Source organism: Schistocerca cancellata, chromosome 3, assembly GCF_023864275.1.
Source record: "Schistocerca cancellata isolate TAMUIC-IGC-003103 chromosome 3, iqSchCanc2.1, whole genome shotgun sequence".
NCBI lineage: Eukaryota > Metazoa > Arthropoda > Insecta > Orthoptera > Acrididae > Schistocerca > Schistocerca cancellata.
The window spans coordinates 253,369,144-253,385,147 of NC_064628.1; the positions used below are offsets into that span (position 1 = coordinate 253,369,144).

At 38.3% G+C, this 16,004-nt stretch overlaps 1 protein-coding gene across 1 annotated transcript in view; it reads left to right on the forward strand.

Moving 5' to 3' along the window:
• Positions 1-16,004, forward strand: part of LOC126174899 (E3 ubiquitin-protein ligase parkin) — a 58,549-nt gene that overhangs the window by 28,809 nt on the left and 13,736 nt on the right. Inside the window, exons 5-6 of the mRNA XM_049921323.1 lie at positions 2,438-2,636; positions 9,939-10,076. Of these exons, the coding sequence (XP_049777280.1) occupies positions 2,438-2,636; positions 9,939-10,076 (337 nt within the window). The remainder of the gene's footprint in view (positions 1-2,437; positions 2,637-9,938; positions 10,077-16,004) is intronic.

Sequence of the window (16,004 nt, forward strand, 5' to 3'; positions counted from 1 at the left end):
CAACAAGACTCATTGTAATGGTGTTGATGAACTCATCAGAGAATGTCATTGATCATTCCCAATACAGTCTTGACTTGGTCCCATCAAATTTTCATCTGTTTCAAAAGTTAAAGAATGTCTTTGATGACATCACTTTGACATTGATGAAGCACTTTGAACAGAATTAAGGTTGTGGCTCCATCAACAAAGTCAAACATTCTACATTGACAGTTTCAAGAAATTATGCTGAGAAGTAAGTATTTAGACATGAAGAATAAAGATGTAGAACCTTAATAAAGTTCATTTTATTTTGAGTGTTTTTGCATAAAAAATTTGGAGCCATTACTTTTCAACATATGCTCATAAATTCATTCTTATCATCTACATTTCAGATTTCGGTTTTTGAGTCTTTTTTAGTTTCATGTGTATATTTACTTTGCATGCTACAAGTACATGAGCACTTAAAACTTCATACTGTTGTAATATGTCTCACCCTGCACCATTTCTTTATTGTTTGTTAAAATGCTTCAGTTTCGCTTTTAGTTCCATTTGGCTTGCCTTCCATGCAACGGCAGTTCTATGCCAGAAATGTTTGTCATAGATTCTCAATTCCAGACCACACAGTGTTCTGCTATACATCTCACTCCAAAGAAATCTCGTTGATCCCTGATGATTTATTGATCCTTACTATATATTTTTCACTTTTGAATACATTATGGGAGTAACAGTGATCAGTGTGTTACAAATACTTATTATCAAATAATGTGAAAGGAAAAATCAAATAATGTGAAAGGAAAAATATATATTTATTATCAAAAACAATCTTGATCACAATTTATTTATTACAGTGACCGGTTTCGACCACTATTGTGGTCATCTTCAGACCAATGAGTAATATAATATAAAAATATAATGGAATAGATGATAATAAAATGTGTGGCTTTTTAAAATGTATTGAATTAATGAGATTAATTTTTCAGCATGAATGACAAGCACAATAAGCTGAGCTATGCCTGGAAATTCGTATTAGTTCATATTATTTTGCAGGGCGAAGTAGTTTCTTTCTCCGCTGTAGATTTGTGCTTACCATTCTTTATAATGCTACGTTTGGTCGCCGTGTTCACCTTTGAAGTCTTGACCGTGTTCCCATTAAGCTTATCGGATCTTCGTAATTTTCCAAAGTACACAGGTGGGCTTCAGTTCTTGTAATTATTGTACTATTTGAAATAACAACTCACACGACCTTTCTGTTAATAAAACAATACTGTATTTTTCTAAACGGTGCACATATGAAATACATACTCCTCACTTATTCATAGCGACCCCAAAATGACGGTCTACAATTACTCGCTAAAAATGGCATGCTTCTCACTCGTTCACTAGCTGAGCGCAAATCCTTCCTTCCTCCTACTGGTACCAGAAAAAATCCTCTGTTTTTTAACAACTGAAAGTCAAAAAATACATGACGGTAGACATAGGCTCTATGATGGGCTACTGCTTCATCTTCTCTCTTTGCCTTTAAAGAAGACGAAAACATGAAGGAAATTCAAAAGGTTTGTCACAGTAAGAACCTCTTTCTGCTGGAGAATCTCCTTCTTGTCTTATCTTAGTATGTGCTGTGTTTGTTATGAAGTCATCTACATCTGCATGACTACTCTGAAATTCACACTTAAGTGCCTGGCAGATGGTTCATTAAGCCACTTTCACTCTGTTTCTATAGTGTTCCACACTCAAACAGCATGTGAGAAAAACACCTTAAGCTTTTCCGTACGAACCATGATTACTTTTATTTCATTGATCACTTCTCCCAATGTAGGTGGCTGTCAACAAAATATTTTCCCATTCAGAGGAGAAAGTTGGATGATTGAAATGGCATCAAAAGATCTCACCACAATGAAAAACACCTTTGTTTTAATGATTGCCACTCCAACTTGCATATCGTATCTGTTTCCCTAAGTCATCCAGAGAATTGCTAAAATGATGGTTAACAAGAACATGCAGTTCCTGTACCCCATACTTCATTAGTCCACCTCTTGTCTGCCTTTTACCAACTATTTACGATCTCTTCAAACCATAGTAGCACGCTGTCATGATATATCTGTTGAGGCTTGGGTCAGATTTTCCAGTTCAAGCATTAATGCCTTAGTGCATTGATGAAATTAATATTTGGCCCAACCTAATGGCTATTTCAAAAAACAAATAGTACAAGTGCTATACTGTAGTTTACATCACTGATCAAAACATGTTTTTTGTTGTTGTTGTTGTTATTCCCACCCCCCCCACCCCCACCCCCCCGGCCCTCAATGTCTTTCAATAGCACCACTATCCTTTGAAATGGCTACTACTTTTCATTTAGTTTGTTTATAATTAAGTCATTTTGTTCATAACCTATATGAAAGTACAATATATTTGAATGCTGAACATTGCTTTGATAGTTTACGATGTGTCTGAATTCCAGGGACCCAGTTCTTGTGTTCCCTTGTGATGCAAGTCATGTGACTTGTCTGGAATGTTTCCAAACATATTGTGCATCTAGACTGCGTGATCGTCAGTTTTGGTCACATCCTGAGTACGGATACACTCTACCTTGCCCAGCTGGTTGTCCAAATTCCCTTATCACTGAAGTTCATCACTTCCACTTACTTACACCCCAGCAGGCAAGTAAAAAAAAGTTTCTGCCTTTATAAAAAAATATATATAAAACCTAGTGTCACATGTTTTATACATTGTCACAATAAAAAAGATTATTTTTCTGCATGTAACAGACCTGATGGAGCATCACTTTTTCAAAGCAGTGACAGGTTCAACATGCTATTTCGTGCTACGTGGAATAAATATGCTTTGAATAAGATAGAAATATTTGAAAATGACTGTGGAAGGGTAAATCTCCATAATCAGGTGTCTTTAATATCCTAATTACATGGTGGTGGTGTGACATTAAGTTTTTACTTTTTGCATACTTTTAGCCATGTGCCAATTTCGACCAGACAGTGTAATTTTGAGGAAACTTATAAGCATGTGAGTAACTTTCTCATGCATTTTGTGTGGAGGTGAAATATTTTTCGGATTGTCTATTTACTCTTAGTTGATACAGTTTCCTAAGAAGCGGTCATACCACTTTTGTAATCACTTAATTGATCAATAGAGGCCCCTTCATTCCTTCTGATATACCACTAATTTTTCAGAAACTCTCAGATGCATTTGTTTACATTATGTCGTATGTTATTCAAACAACATTACTTCAAACAACTGATCGTGCTTTGGTCAACAGCAGCATTTAGTGTAATGTTCATACTGATGAGCTACATTTTAAGTTTTCAAGACTGCCATCCTGTAGCTACCTGTAGAAAAATAGCAAGGTTTCACTCTCAGTATAATCAAATTCCGGGAGGAGAATATGTTTAGTATTGATTGATTCTGTTAAGTCTGCATATTCACAACTCTGTCAAAATTCATTTGTTCCCGTTCTCTGAGCAAAACATCCACATCATACTTTGCGGAGCTACTTTACGTGTATGCTGATACTGTCTATTGATAATGAGGATTTGGTTATCAATTTCCTCCTACTTTGATGTACATGTGTAATTAAAATTGCAATATCATTTCGAAAGCTGCTGCATGGAGTAAAACAATATCTTCGTAACAGAAATACCATACTTGTTAGGCAGTTGTAAGGTTTCCTGGAAGTATTTTGTGAAAGCAGTAATCAAGGAGAGTTACTATGCAGTGCTTGCAATATTCTTCTTTTTCTTGGGATGTATTATGGCTCAAAAAACTAAAAATCCCCCCCACCCCACCCCATTATTAATGAACAGGTCAGGTCAGAGGGAGGCAAGGACATAACTTCCTCCAATTGGGCTTTGTCTGTTAAATCATAGTGCTTTGTGGTGCAGACTGAAAATAGTTTTATGTTAAGTTCAGATACTACCTTTAAACCAAGTCCTCCTGCAGAAAACCAATTTCAGGTTGGAGGAAGGTAGTTCTGTAAGAGGCAATCAAAAAGTTTCTGTTTGAGGGCACTGCTGCATCATATATTCTGCAGCATGTACAGGGTGATTCGCAAAGATTTGAAAATATTTTAATATGTTATTCCACAAGTAAAACTAAACAAAAAAGTTCACATAAACATAGATCCGCAAATGTTTAGTTACGGAGTTACGGCTAATATAAGATTTTGCCTGAAATTTAGCAACTTCGCTAATATTAAGCAATCGAAAAACTGTATGAGGTTAAAGTAAAGCATGATTTCCATTTATTTTGTTGTTCTTGATCTGGTGAATCTAATAAACCATGTCCCAGATATGTATCTGCAGTAGTTTCCAGAACATCCACAGAAGCAAAGACGTAATTCTGTAAAAAATTTATTTTATTAAGTACTTCGTCCAATTTGTTTTTTAAATTCCAAACAACTGCACAAAGTTTTCAACAGAAGCTGTAGAGAATTTAATTTTGGAAAAATGATGGTAATAATGTTAACAGAAACTGTATAAATGTGTCAAATAATCTGCTTTTATTAATGTTATACCACAGGTAAATTCTTGTTACTATGTGGTTTCACTTAAATACACTGTTGTTGTTATGTTCTTTCAATGAACAAAACAGAAAACTAACTTGTTTCAAGGTTAGGAAACAACTGAAACAACTGACTAACAGTTGGCAACAATGACATACACGTTTCTACATTCTTAATGGAAAGTAAACACATTTACTTATATAATAATCTTTGCTGCTCAGGATGTTCTGGAAAAAATTGGTTTTTCTCCTGGTAATTCACATTCTGCTTGCACGACATCTTGATAACGTAACTAGCAATCTTTATCCGGTGCTCCCTCTCTCTGAATCCAGTGTGGAATGGGTCCAGTATTTATGCCTGTGCGGAGCCTTAATCTTGGTTGATGAGCAAAAAATACTGTGACATTATATTTGAGAAGAATTCTGCTGATTTTATCAGATACCAGTCCAGCATGTGGCAAAAAAGCAACCTTCTCTGCTTCTTCGTGTACTTCTGACCATCTGGCAGAGAAGCAGGGTGCAGTGCATTCTGAATATCAATGTGGTATTACATATATCGATCAGACCAACAGGATCATTGACATCACGTATAAGGAGCACCAACACTATGCCAGACTCAAACAGGCTTCCAGACCAGCTATAGCCAAACATTGTTTGGAACTAAATCATTTTATGTATTAAGATGATGTGAAGATACAGACACCTAGATACTGGGTTGTGTTATTAAAGATCCATTTAAATAAAGGTCACATGGGATATCATCTTAGCTGTCCCTGGAATGCAGCACTCAATCTCCTAAAGATGGATTGGAGGCAACAGCCAAACACTGGAGGAAATAACTTAGGAAATGGTGACAGAGCAAATAACCCAGCACAACCAACACATGGTGCACAGCTGGTGATACTTCAGACAGCAAACCAAATACAGTAGGACAGTCATTTCAAGAACAAACGGCAGTTTGACACCAGTGCCAGAAAATAATGTGACAGCTACACCTAGTGGGCACAGACCTCGGAATAATCACCTGACATGGCCGGCTGCAGTAGTAGAACAACAGTCAACTGGAAAGTCTAAATGATGGCAATCAGAAGACTAAACATCCAGTCCTAACTTGGAGAGGGAACAGAATGACAGATTACAAAATTACCAACCAGCAACAGCCAAAAAGTACACACACAGCAGTCATAACAGCTACGTCTAGAAGGTTGCTGCTACTGACCACACGTACCTCATACAGAGCAGTGGGTATGGTGCAGACCAATGACAGAGTGCCTAGCCCCACATAGGCATAAATACTGAACCCGTTACACACTGGATTTGGTCTCAGGGAGCACCTTATGAAGACTGCAAGTTACATGATCGAAATATCATGCAAGTAAAATGCAGATTACTGGCAGAAAATCCGATTTTCCAAGTTGACAAAGCCTCACCGGGAGAGCCTGCTAGACCTACAGAAACAGTGTTGTTATAATAATTGTGGTGTATTTTCATTTAATTAGGGGCCTTAATTTATCTGTTTACTTCAGCACAAGATATACACAGCATATACAGATGATGAGAGAAATCTGGGATGAAACTTCCCTGTGACTTGTCTCATGCATAACCTGGACTGTGATTAGGGAACTGTGACTGTGCGTGGTATCTGTAGCAAATAATTAGCACAGGCAGCAGCAGGCGCTTAAAACAGGAGCCACTTCCTGGCAATGGTAGGTACAGTCTTTAGTGCTAAGAAGTGTTAACATATCAATGAGTAATCATATGCAGCAGTCTGAAAGCCTGGGAAAATGTAATATATGCAAAAATAGGTGTTTGTACAGTATAAAATTTAACCCCCATGTAACACATAATTTTCTGGCCACACCGTTGGTTAGTGGTGGTCACTGTTGTGAATGCCAGTGCAGGTTTTCTCTTTTCTGGGGAATGGAGGCTGTTCTGCAGCCTGGAGATAATGAACTGGTCTTCCCTTAATCTGACTAAATAGGTGATGGTCTGGGCTGACCATGCTGTTGTCAAAGGCGGTTGATTTCCATAGGAGGGTCAGTGTTTCTGTAACACCGTTTGCGAAACAAATTTCTGAGAGAGTTGGCAGGAAGAAGCAACTCACAGCAAGTGTTATGAGCGTTGGCAGTAGATGACCATTTGGATTTTATACATTCTGCTCCGGAGGCTCATTGGCCAAAAGGTCTACTGTCAAAATTATTTTGTGTAACAGTTTTGCACTTACGAAATAGGGATTCAGCCAGCAGCCCATGCAAGGGCAGGACAGAATCTTAGGCCATGGCAGGTGGAACTGTGATTTTAAAAGTGTTCCATGTAATAAGTTGGATCTTTCAGTGGTTAGTAAAGATGTTATACTGTTATGGAAAACTGAAAGAGTTGGCAAGTGCGGTTCCCATGTGTGGATGTGACAAATTCACTGTTTTTTGTTTTTGTGTTTAATGAATGAACACTTGCTCAGTGGACAGAAGTCTCATATCAGAATATGGAGACATCAGTAGCTGCATGTAGTCTTCTGTGACAATGAGGCGAACTTGACGAGGTCCAATAGATTACGGTAAATGCTTTTGTTCCATTGTAAACTTCAGTTGTGCATTCTTTTGTTTTTTTCCTTTTTGACTGTAGGGTGTCATCCTGTGTTGTGTTACGGAGGAGATGCTAGAAAGTGGTTGAAGATGGAGTAAAGAGGGTTTGCGGTGCTTGTTTTCCAATTCAGTGTTTAGATCTGAGAACCTTTTCAAAGTAGCTGGATTGCTAAGCTGCATTGTCTAGCTAAGTAGGAGTAACAATTTTAACTTTGTTATATGTGTAAAAATGCACAGAATTAATTTGGGTGAAAAGTTTTTAAGGAAGTCTATGGAGCAATATGTCACATATAATTTGCCTCACGTGCCACACATCATCAAGAATATGTCAATTCTGCCTGTGGCCACAGATGTTACCGTATTTACTCGAATCTAAGCCGCACCTGAAAAATGAGACTCGAAATCAAGGAAAAAAAATTTTCCCGAATCTAAGCCGCACCTGAAATATGAGACTCGAAATTCAAGGGGAGAGTAAAGTTTTAGGCCGCACCTCCAAATCGAAACAAAGTTGGTCCATTGTAATATGAGACACAATTTAGGTCGAATGAATGATGATACAGCTACAGTAGCTTGGTTCGCGTAGTAAGCTAAGCAGTTAGGCTTTACCAGGTAGCCATAGCTATGTGTCAGGCGCTCCGTCCATAATTATACGGATACCCTTCCTTTTTCACGTGCTTCGTCTGGTTTGGATCGATTGCTTATTTTTCTTTGATCTTATAAGTGCCGTACTCTTTGTTATAGGTGTTTACGTCACTCTAAGCTGAAAATGCATTACTGTACTGTGTCATGCACTGTTTGTCGCATTCTGATAATCAGTGTTTACGGCCTGTCGCCGCTCGCGGCGTGGCTTGCTTTTGTGCGCACTACCGCCGCTTACAATTAAAAAAAGAAAAAGAGAGAAATCGTCTCATTAGCGAAACAATGGCAAGAGACTGCTATTTGTTGTTACTAACACTGCTGCTTTCTTTGACGATCAACAAGAACCAAATAATAGACTGCGTATGATAGAAGATGTTCTGAACGAGAGTTTAGCGAAAATTTTTCTGTTTGAAAATCTTTGCAGACGTCTCTTTAGTACATAACATTCTGCACAGAAATTAGTCATCTTAGATTTAAAAATCTAGTCAATTGACGTGCTTCATTTCTGACTATCACTATTAGGCATAAGAATAATACGAATATAAACATGAAATGATATGTATATTCTTCGGCGTTTGCTGTTGTCTCACTCTAGTTTCGTAGTTTATTAAGCGGACAGGATTTAAACGAGATAGCAGCAAACACGAAAGAATACATGGTAAAATGTTTATATACATATTATTCTTATGGTGAAGAGAATACTGCATGTGATTCACAATTCATAAAAGTTCCTATTAGTAACCATCTCTTCTCATAGGTAGAAAAAATTCAGAACGTAGAGTTGGCCATATTGACAAACATCCCAAACAGTCTTGCCAGTCGGATTTTCGTAGTACAGTACATTGAAATGTTGCTACATTGGAAGACTAACAATACGGAATTTGTATTTACTTCGTTGGATAATGTATGAAAATGCAGTGGTCGAAACTCGGGGCGGAGAAAAAATTTTGTCTTCCATCGTTTTTTTTTTTTTTAATGACGCAGAGGTTTTGGCGCCAGTATTTATCTTTGTGCCTGAAAAGCATGCATGTGAATCGCTACATATATTAGACGGCAGAAGTTAGTTGTGGCGGCACCTACCAACATTTTTCAGAACTTCCGCTTACTTTGCACTCGATTCTAAGCCACAGGCGGTTTTTTGGATTACAAAAACCGGAAAAAAAGTGTGGCTTAGATTCGAGTAAATACGGTACTTCACACAATACCAAGGAAGCTCCTTGGACTAGACAGAAAGAATGTTACACCCATCTGCAACTGAAGAAATTTCTTCGGAATTGAGCTGCTTTTAAAACCACTTTTATATCTTTATTAGCATATTGAAAATTATTCTCAGATTCTTGCACATTATCTCAGTTACTTGTTTTTCACTGTCTACACTTCTCCCAGCAAGTTAGCAGCAGTAGAAATCAAGCTCTGAATTATGCCTACAGTAACAGCACTGCATATGAGTTCATACTCACAAACCTACTCCTGCAAAAATTTCGCTTTTTATTGGGAACTGACAGTATCTCATATGTTTTTGGAACTAATTTTCCCTTGCAGCTTCTCTCGATAGTGAGATCATACTATACACCTTATATGAAATAATAACTACAGTAATAATTGTACTGGTATATCAAATTCTGAAGTATACCGCATACTGGGAGTCAACTGTACTCACAGTCCATTCTTTGAGATTCCAGAAAGGAACAGTTAATATACTGCCATTTTATTTCAGAAAATTGTGCTAAGATATTGTGTTTATGGTAGAACTTTAATTCATTGAGGCCACAAACATAATTTTTGTTGTACACAGTCTATAATGCAAAAATCACCAAAAACAGCATCTCACCTTCAGAATATTGATATGAATTATGCCATGTATACAATTTGTACTACATTAGCTTATCTCAACACAGTGGTAATGACATGTCTTTTGTCAGAAGTGATTAGTAATGAAAGTAACAAATAACAAATATTTAGTAATGGATAAATAGCTCTGTAGTACCAACACTGATAATACAAAATTTTGTCATCACTTAACCGTAATTATAAGTTCATGTTTCAGCTTTTTGAACTTCACAGCAGTGATCTTGTGCAATCAAATATCCATAACACAAAGTAGGGCTGCTCAGTAAATTTAACGAATTTTAATTTTTCGTTTTCTGATTAATGTGCTTCAGGAACCTGAATATGTAGGTAATCAGTTCTGTTTTCTAAATTCCTGTGTATGTATGTTTTTTTCAGTATGCACAGTATCAGCGCTTTGCTGCTGAAGAGTATGTGCTGCAAGCAGGCGGTATCTTGTGCCCCCAGCCAGGTTGTGGTATGGGCATATTGGCTGATCCTGACTGCAGACGTATAACGTGCACCGGTGGTTGTGGGGTGTGTTCCTTAATTTTATACAATATTTTTATTGTCACTCTGTCCATTTCTTTCTATACAAAACCAGGGAATGAGCTATAATGACAAGATAAAATAAACAAATAAATAGTTTTCTGAAAGCAGAAACAGAGAGGGAACTCGGTGTACTCCATGAAGACATAGAAGCAGGACAGACATGATAACTATTGTAAAACATTTTAAGAATTTGAACTACAAGAATTGGGACCTTCATAATTGATAACAATAACTAAATCATGAGTGAAAATGAAATGTATCCCAGAAATATGCATCTAAAAACTTGTCAAATAAATAAAAGGGATGCAGTTACCCACCTAATCCAAAACTCAATTTGATACCACTTTGGAAACTTGCTAAAGATTTGGAACATGGATTTATTGTTGCAGGTAATTGATACTGCAAAATTCAAATTCCTTCCTAATCAGTCTTGCTGTTAATGCATTGTGGATTGGAGAATTGTTTGTTATTGGTTCCTTGCATCTTATTTATGATAAATATTGTTATACAGAATATATGACGTGTTCCAGCTGGTTGTAATTACAGTGTGGTGACTCAGGAAGATCCAGCGTGGGCTGGAATTATCATATGGCAGTTAAGCTTAGTAGATATGCTAACGATTTAATGTGGAACCAATTTACACTGGAAGAAAATTAGTTCAAATTTTGACCACCGGATACAAATCTGGCACTGTCGAGATTCTTGTCGACACCTCCGGTGCTCGTATTGAACTAACTGTGTAAGCAGCAATATCTAGATGTTGGTTGGGCGGCTACCCCTTGTTACAGATGTTGGATGTCGTAGGCTGGGCAGACAGGTAAAACAGGACAGGCGGTGAAATGTCATTGAGCTAACATCAGACTTTACTCCTGGACAGAGTACAAATGTGTCTGAACCCACACACTGCACCGAACACTCATAATGGTAGGCCTCCACAACTGACGACTCTGCATGTGCCAATGTTAATACCACGAGATCTGCAACTGCGACTGAAATTGGCATGGGGCCATCGGCACTGGACATTGACGCAGTGGCAGAACGTTGCATGGTCTGATGGACCTTGATACCTTCATCATCATTCCAATGGCAGGGTGCGAATCTGTCGTATTACAGGGAAAGCTCCTTGACACCTGTACTGTGAGACAGCAAGCTGGCGGCGGGTCGGTTATGTTCTGGGGAACATTCACATGGGCATCCATGGGTGCAGTGGAGTTCGTGCGAGACACCTTGATGGCCAAGGACTATCGTACACTGGTGGTTGCAGATTACGTATACCCCTTCTTGACGATCATGTTTTCTGATGGCAGTGGCATTTTTCAGCAAAATAATGCGCCATGTCATAAGACCAGGATTGTGATAGAGTGGTTCAAGGAAAACAGTGGCGAGTTCCAATGTGCTGGTCCCCTCAACTTGCCAGATCTGAACCTGATCTGTCACATCTGGGATGTTATTGGACATGGCGTCAGAGCTCATCGCCCCCTCCCTGGAATTTACGGGGATTAGGTGACTCGTGTGTGCAGATGTGGTGCCAATACCCTCCAACCTACCAAGGCCTCATTGCTTCCATGCTACAATGCATTGCTGCTGTTATCTTTGCCAAACATGGACATACCGATTTTAGGTAGGTAGTCATAATGTTCAGGCTGATCAGTGTATGCATCTTTGTTGCATTCACAGCCCCAGATTTGCACCTGGTGGCCAAAATTTGAACTAAGTTTTTTCCAGAAGCATAAATAGCTTCCACATTAATGCATTAAAGTATGTATCAAGTTTTGCTGCTGTATGATAATTACAGCCCATGCTGAACCTCTGTTAGTATCTGCACTTTAATTATAACCACCTGCTATCATTTCTAACATGTTTCATTAACGTCAACATATGGGTAAATTTGGATCTTTTACGGATACATGATCAGTTATTTATTTTGTTCAGGAGTTTGCTTATGATGTAGAAATGTTTTATGTGATGAGTGAGGAAAGGCAAGCACTCACCTATAGATAGGAGGGATGGAAAGGGCTGGACCAACTAGGATAAGGTGGGGTATGTGGAGCAATGAGAGGTAAGAGACACGGAGGCAGATAGCTTTCAGCATTCAGTTAACAATTATGATTCAGTGGAGAGATCTTATGACATATGAGCAATTGGGGGGGGGGGGGGGGGGGTGCAAAGTTGCTACTCAAAAAGAGTGAGGTGGAACATGAGAGAGGAAAGTGTGAGCAAGGGACGAGACAATCGGTAACTAGTGGGAAAGACATGACTGAGCATCTGAGCATGGTAGCTAGCAGAAATAGAGGCCACAGGAATTGGAAGAATTGAGGGTATAATGGAGGGAAAGTTACCTCCTGTGCATTCCAATGCAGGTGGTGTTTATTTTTAGCAAACGATGGACAACTGTGTTCTTAGGCATAATTTTGCAGTTGTATTTATCTGATGGATAGCTATTTAGTGTGAGTGTGGCTTCAGCTGCCAGAGACTGTAGTCATGTGTGTATGTGTGTGTGTGTGTGTGTGTGTGTGTGTGTGTGTGTCATCTATTTTCGATAAAGGCTTTGGCCTTGTTGGCCAAAAGATTATATTGTGACAGTCTCTTTGTTGTGCCCTCTGCGACTCAGCATCTTTGCTATATGGTGTGTGGCAACTTTCCTTTTCATAATATTGTCACATTCCATCCTGGATTTTCCATTCTTTGATAGCTGTTTAGTTGTCACACTCACACGGAAGACTTTGCAGTACTTTGAGCACAGCTGGTACTAGACGTAGCTGTTTTCTTGTGTGGTAATGTCTTTGATTGAATAGGAATTAACTCTGAGTGGAATGCAGTTGGAGATGCTGGATGTTTCGTGTAGAGCAAATCGAGCGCTTGCTTGTCCACTGGAGAATGACCTATGGAATGCAGGGTTAGGAGTAGCAGTGGTGTAAACATTGACGAGGCGATGTATCTTATAGCAAGAAGGAGTAATGATCCAGAAACAGTGAAACATTATAAAAACTATTGCACTGTATTAAGAAAAGTTATTAAAAAGTCCAGAAGTATGTGCATTACGCCTGAGATTAGTGCTTCTGATAATAAAATTAAAACAATTTGGAATATTGTTTAAAGGAAAGAGAGCAACTGAAAGCACAGGAAGATTGTATTTCTATCAAACTCAATGGAAAGTTTGTCAATAGAAAGTCAGAAGTAGAAAACATTTTAATAATAATTTTTAAGTGTTGTAGAGAAAATATGATCCAGCTATTCATTAGAAAATGCAAGGCAGCACACGAAGAGGCAATACCTATACAATTGGATAAAACTGAAATTCAACCCACCTCTCCTACTGAAATTAGGAAGAGGATAAATTCATTCAAAAGGAAAAGCTTGCATGGAATTGATGGGATTTCTGACAGAGTACTAAAAACTTGTTCCCAGCAGATAAGTAGGATTCTCAGCCACATATGTAATGGCTCACTGAAACAGGGCATTTTGCCAGACAGATTGCAATATGCTATTGTTAAACCAGTGCATGAAAAAGGGAATAGGTCCGATGCTAACAACTTTGCCCAATTTCACTTCGGACAGTTTTATCCAAAATGTTTGAAAACGTAATGTATTCCAAGACTGGCATCACATATTTGTAAAGTTGGAGTTCTAACAAAATGTCAGTTACGTTTTCAGAAAGGCTTTTCAACAGAAAATGCTCTCTGTGCTTTTACTGATCTAGCATTAAATGCTCTGAATAACTGAACATTGGGGTATTTTGTGATCTCTCAAAAGGTTTTCGACTGTGTGAATCATGAAATTCTTCTAGATAAGCTTAAGTATTGTGGTGTGAGTGGGACAGTGTATAAATGGTTTAATTCATATTTAACTGGAAGAATGTTGAAGGTTGAAATTAACAGTACAGACATTCTGCAAAACTCAGCAGAGTCCTCTAACTGGGTAGGTATCAAGAATGGTGTCCCACAGGGTTCAGTCTTGGGGTCCCGTATTGTTCTTAATGTATATTAGTGACTTGCTACTCTATATTCAGGAAGATGCAAAGCTAGTTATTTTTGCTGATGATACAAGTATAGTAATCATACACAACAAATAAGAATCAGCTGAGGAAATTGTAAATAATGTCTTTCATAAAATTTTTAAGTGCTTCTTTGCAAATAGACTCTCACTAAATTTTGAGAAAACACAGTACATACAATTCTGTACAGTAAATGGCATAACACCATTGATAAATACAGACTTTGATTAGAAATCTGTTACTGAGGCAGAATATTCCAAATTACAGTGTGTGCATTTATGAGAAATTGAATTGGAAGAAACACATTGATGATCTGCTGAAATGGTTAGGTTCAGCTACTTATGCTATTAGGGTTATTGCAAATTTTGGTGATAAACTTACCAGTAAATTAGCCTACTATTCCTATTTTCATTCTCTGCTTTCATATGGCTTCATATTTTGGTGTAATTCATCATTAAGAGAAAAAAGTATTCATTACACAGAAGCATGTAATCAGGATAATAGTTAGCCTACCCAAGATCACGTTGCAGACATTTATTTGAGGAACTTGGGGCATTCACGATACCTTTGCAATAAATATATTCACTCATGAAATTTATTATTAACAACCTACCCCAATCCAAACATGATAGCAAGGTGCTTAGCTACAACACTAGAAGAAAGGATGATCTTCACTATTCTGGGTTAAATCTGACTTTGGCTTAGAAAGGGGTGGATTATGCTGCCACAAAAATCTTTGGTCTTTTGCCAAATAGCATTAAAAGTCTGACAGATAGCCAACCAGCATTTAAAAACAAATTAAAAGAATTTCTTAATGTCAACTCCTTCGACTCAAAATATGAATTTTTAGATACGAAGTAGCAACTGTAAAAAAAAAAAATTGTTATTATATTGTGTAAAGAAAACTTATGTTAAACTGACCCGTTCTACATCATTACAAAATGTAATATTCATGATCTATTGAACAAGTACTCGTGTAACATAATGTAATTGATTACAGCTCAGGGGATGGGGGTACGGTGTTGGGTGTGTTACTTCTCATCTTATTTTGTGGCATGATAAAAAGTTGCACAGAAGCCTTTTTGAAATACACTGATGAGTCAAAACATTATAACTGCCTGCTTAACAGCTTGTTTGTCCATTTTTGGAATGAAATACACCAATGATTCTGTGTATCAGGGGTCCATCAGAGTGCTAGTACATTTATGGAGGTATGCGGCATAAGATGTCTGTGCACAGATTATGTAATTTGCCTGAATAATGGGCCACTGATATGCGTATGCCATGATGGCATCTGTTTGCGACCCAGATAGCGCAAATTTGGTCGCCAAGACATCAATGTGAGTTCAGTATAATGCTCCTCAAACCACTGTAGCATGGTTCTGGCTCCAAGACATGAACAATTATACTTCCAAAAGATGACATCGCCATCAGGGAAAACCTCTAGTGTGAAGGGATGCAGCTGTCAGCTTGTCTTTGATTACTACCACAGGTCCCATGCAAGCACAGAAGAATGTCTTCTGTAACATAACACTGCTTCCACCACCCTGCATCTGTGGCGTGCTGCATGTTTTGAGCCACCATTCACCTCGATGACGGCGTTTATGGAGATGACTATCGATCTAGTACAGCAAAAAATGTGATTCATCCGAAAAGCCGACACGTTTCCATTGATCAGCGGTCGAATCCTGATGGTCCCATGCCCACTGCAGTCATAATTGATGTCCTCAGGGGCTCAGCAATCATTTGCTGGGTACGGGCTTGGCGACCTCAGGATTCCTGAGCTGGGGACTGGTAAACTCCGCCAGTCCCTTGTCACCATAAGCTCTAGGCGTGCTTCAGTGACCACCGTGCGCCATGACAGTGGAACATTGTGTTTCAGGGAACGGAGATCTTGGCTTGGCCACCTGGATTGCGAG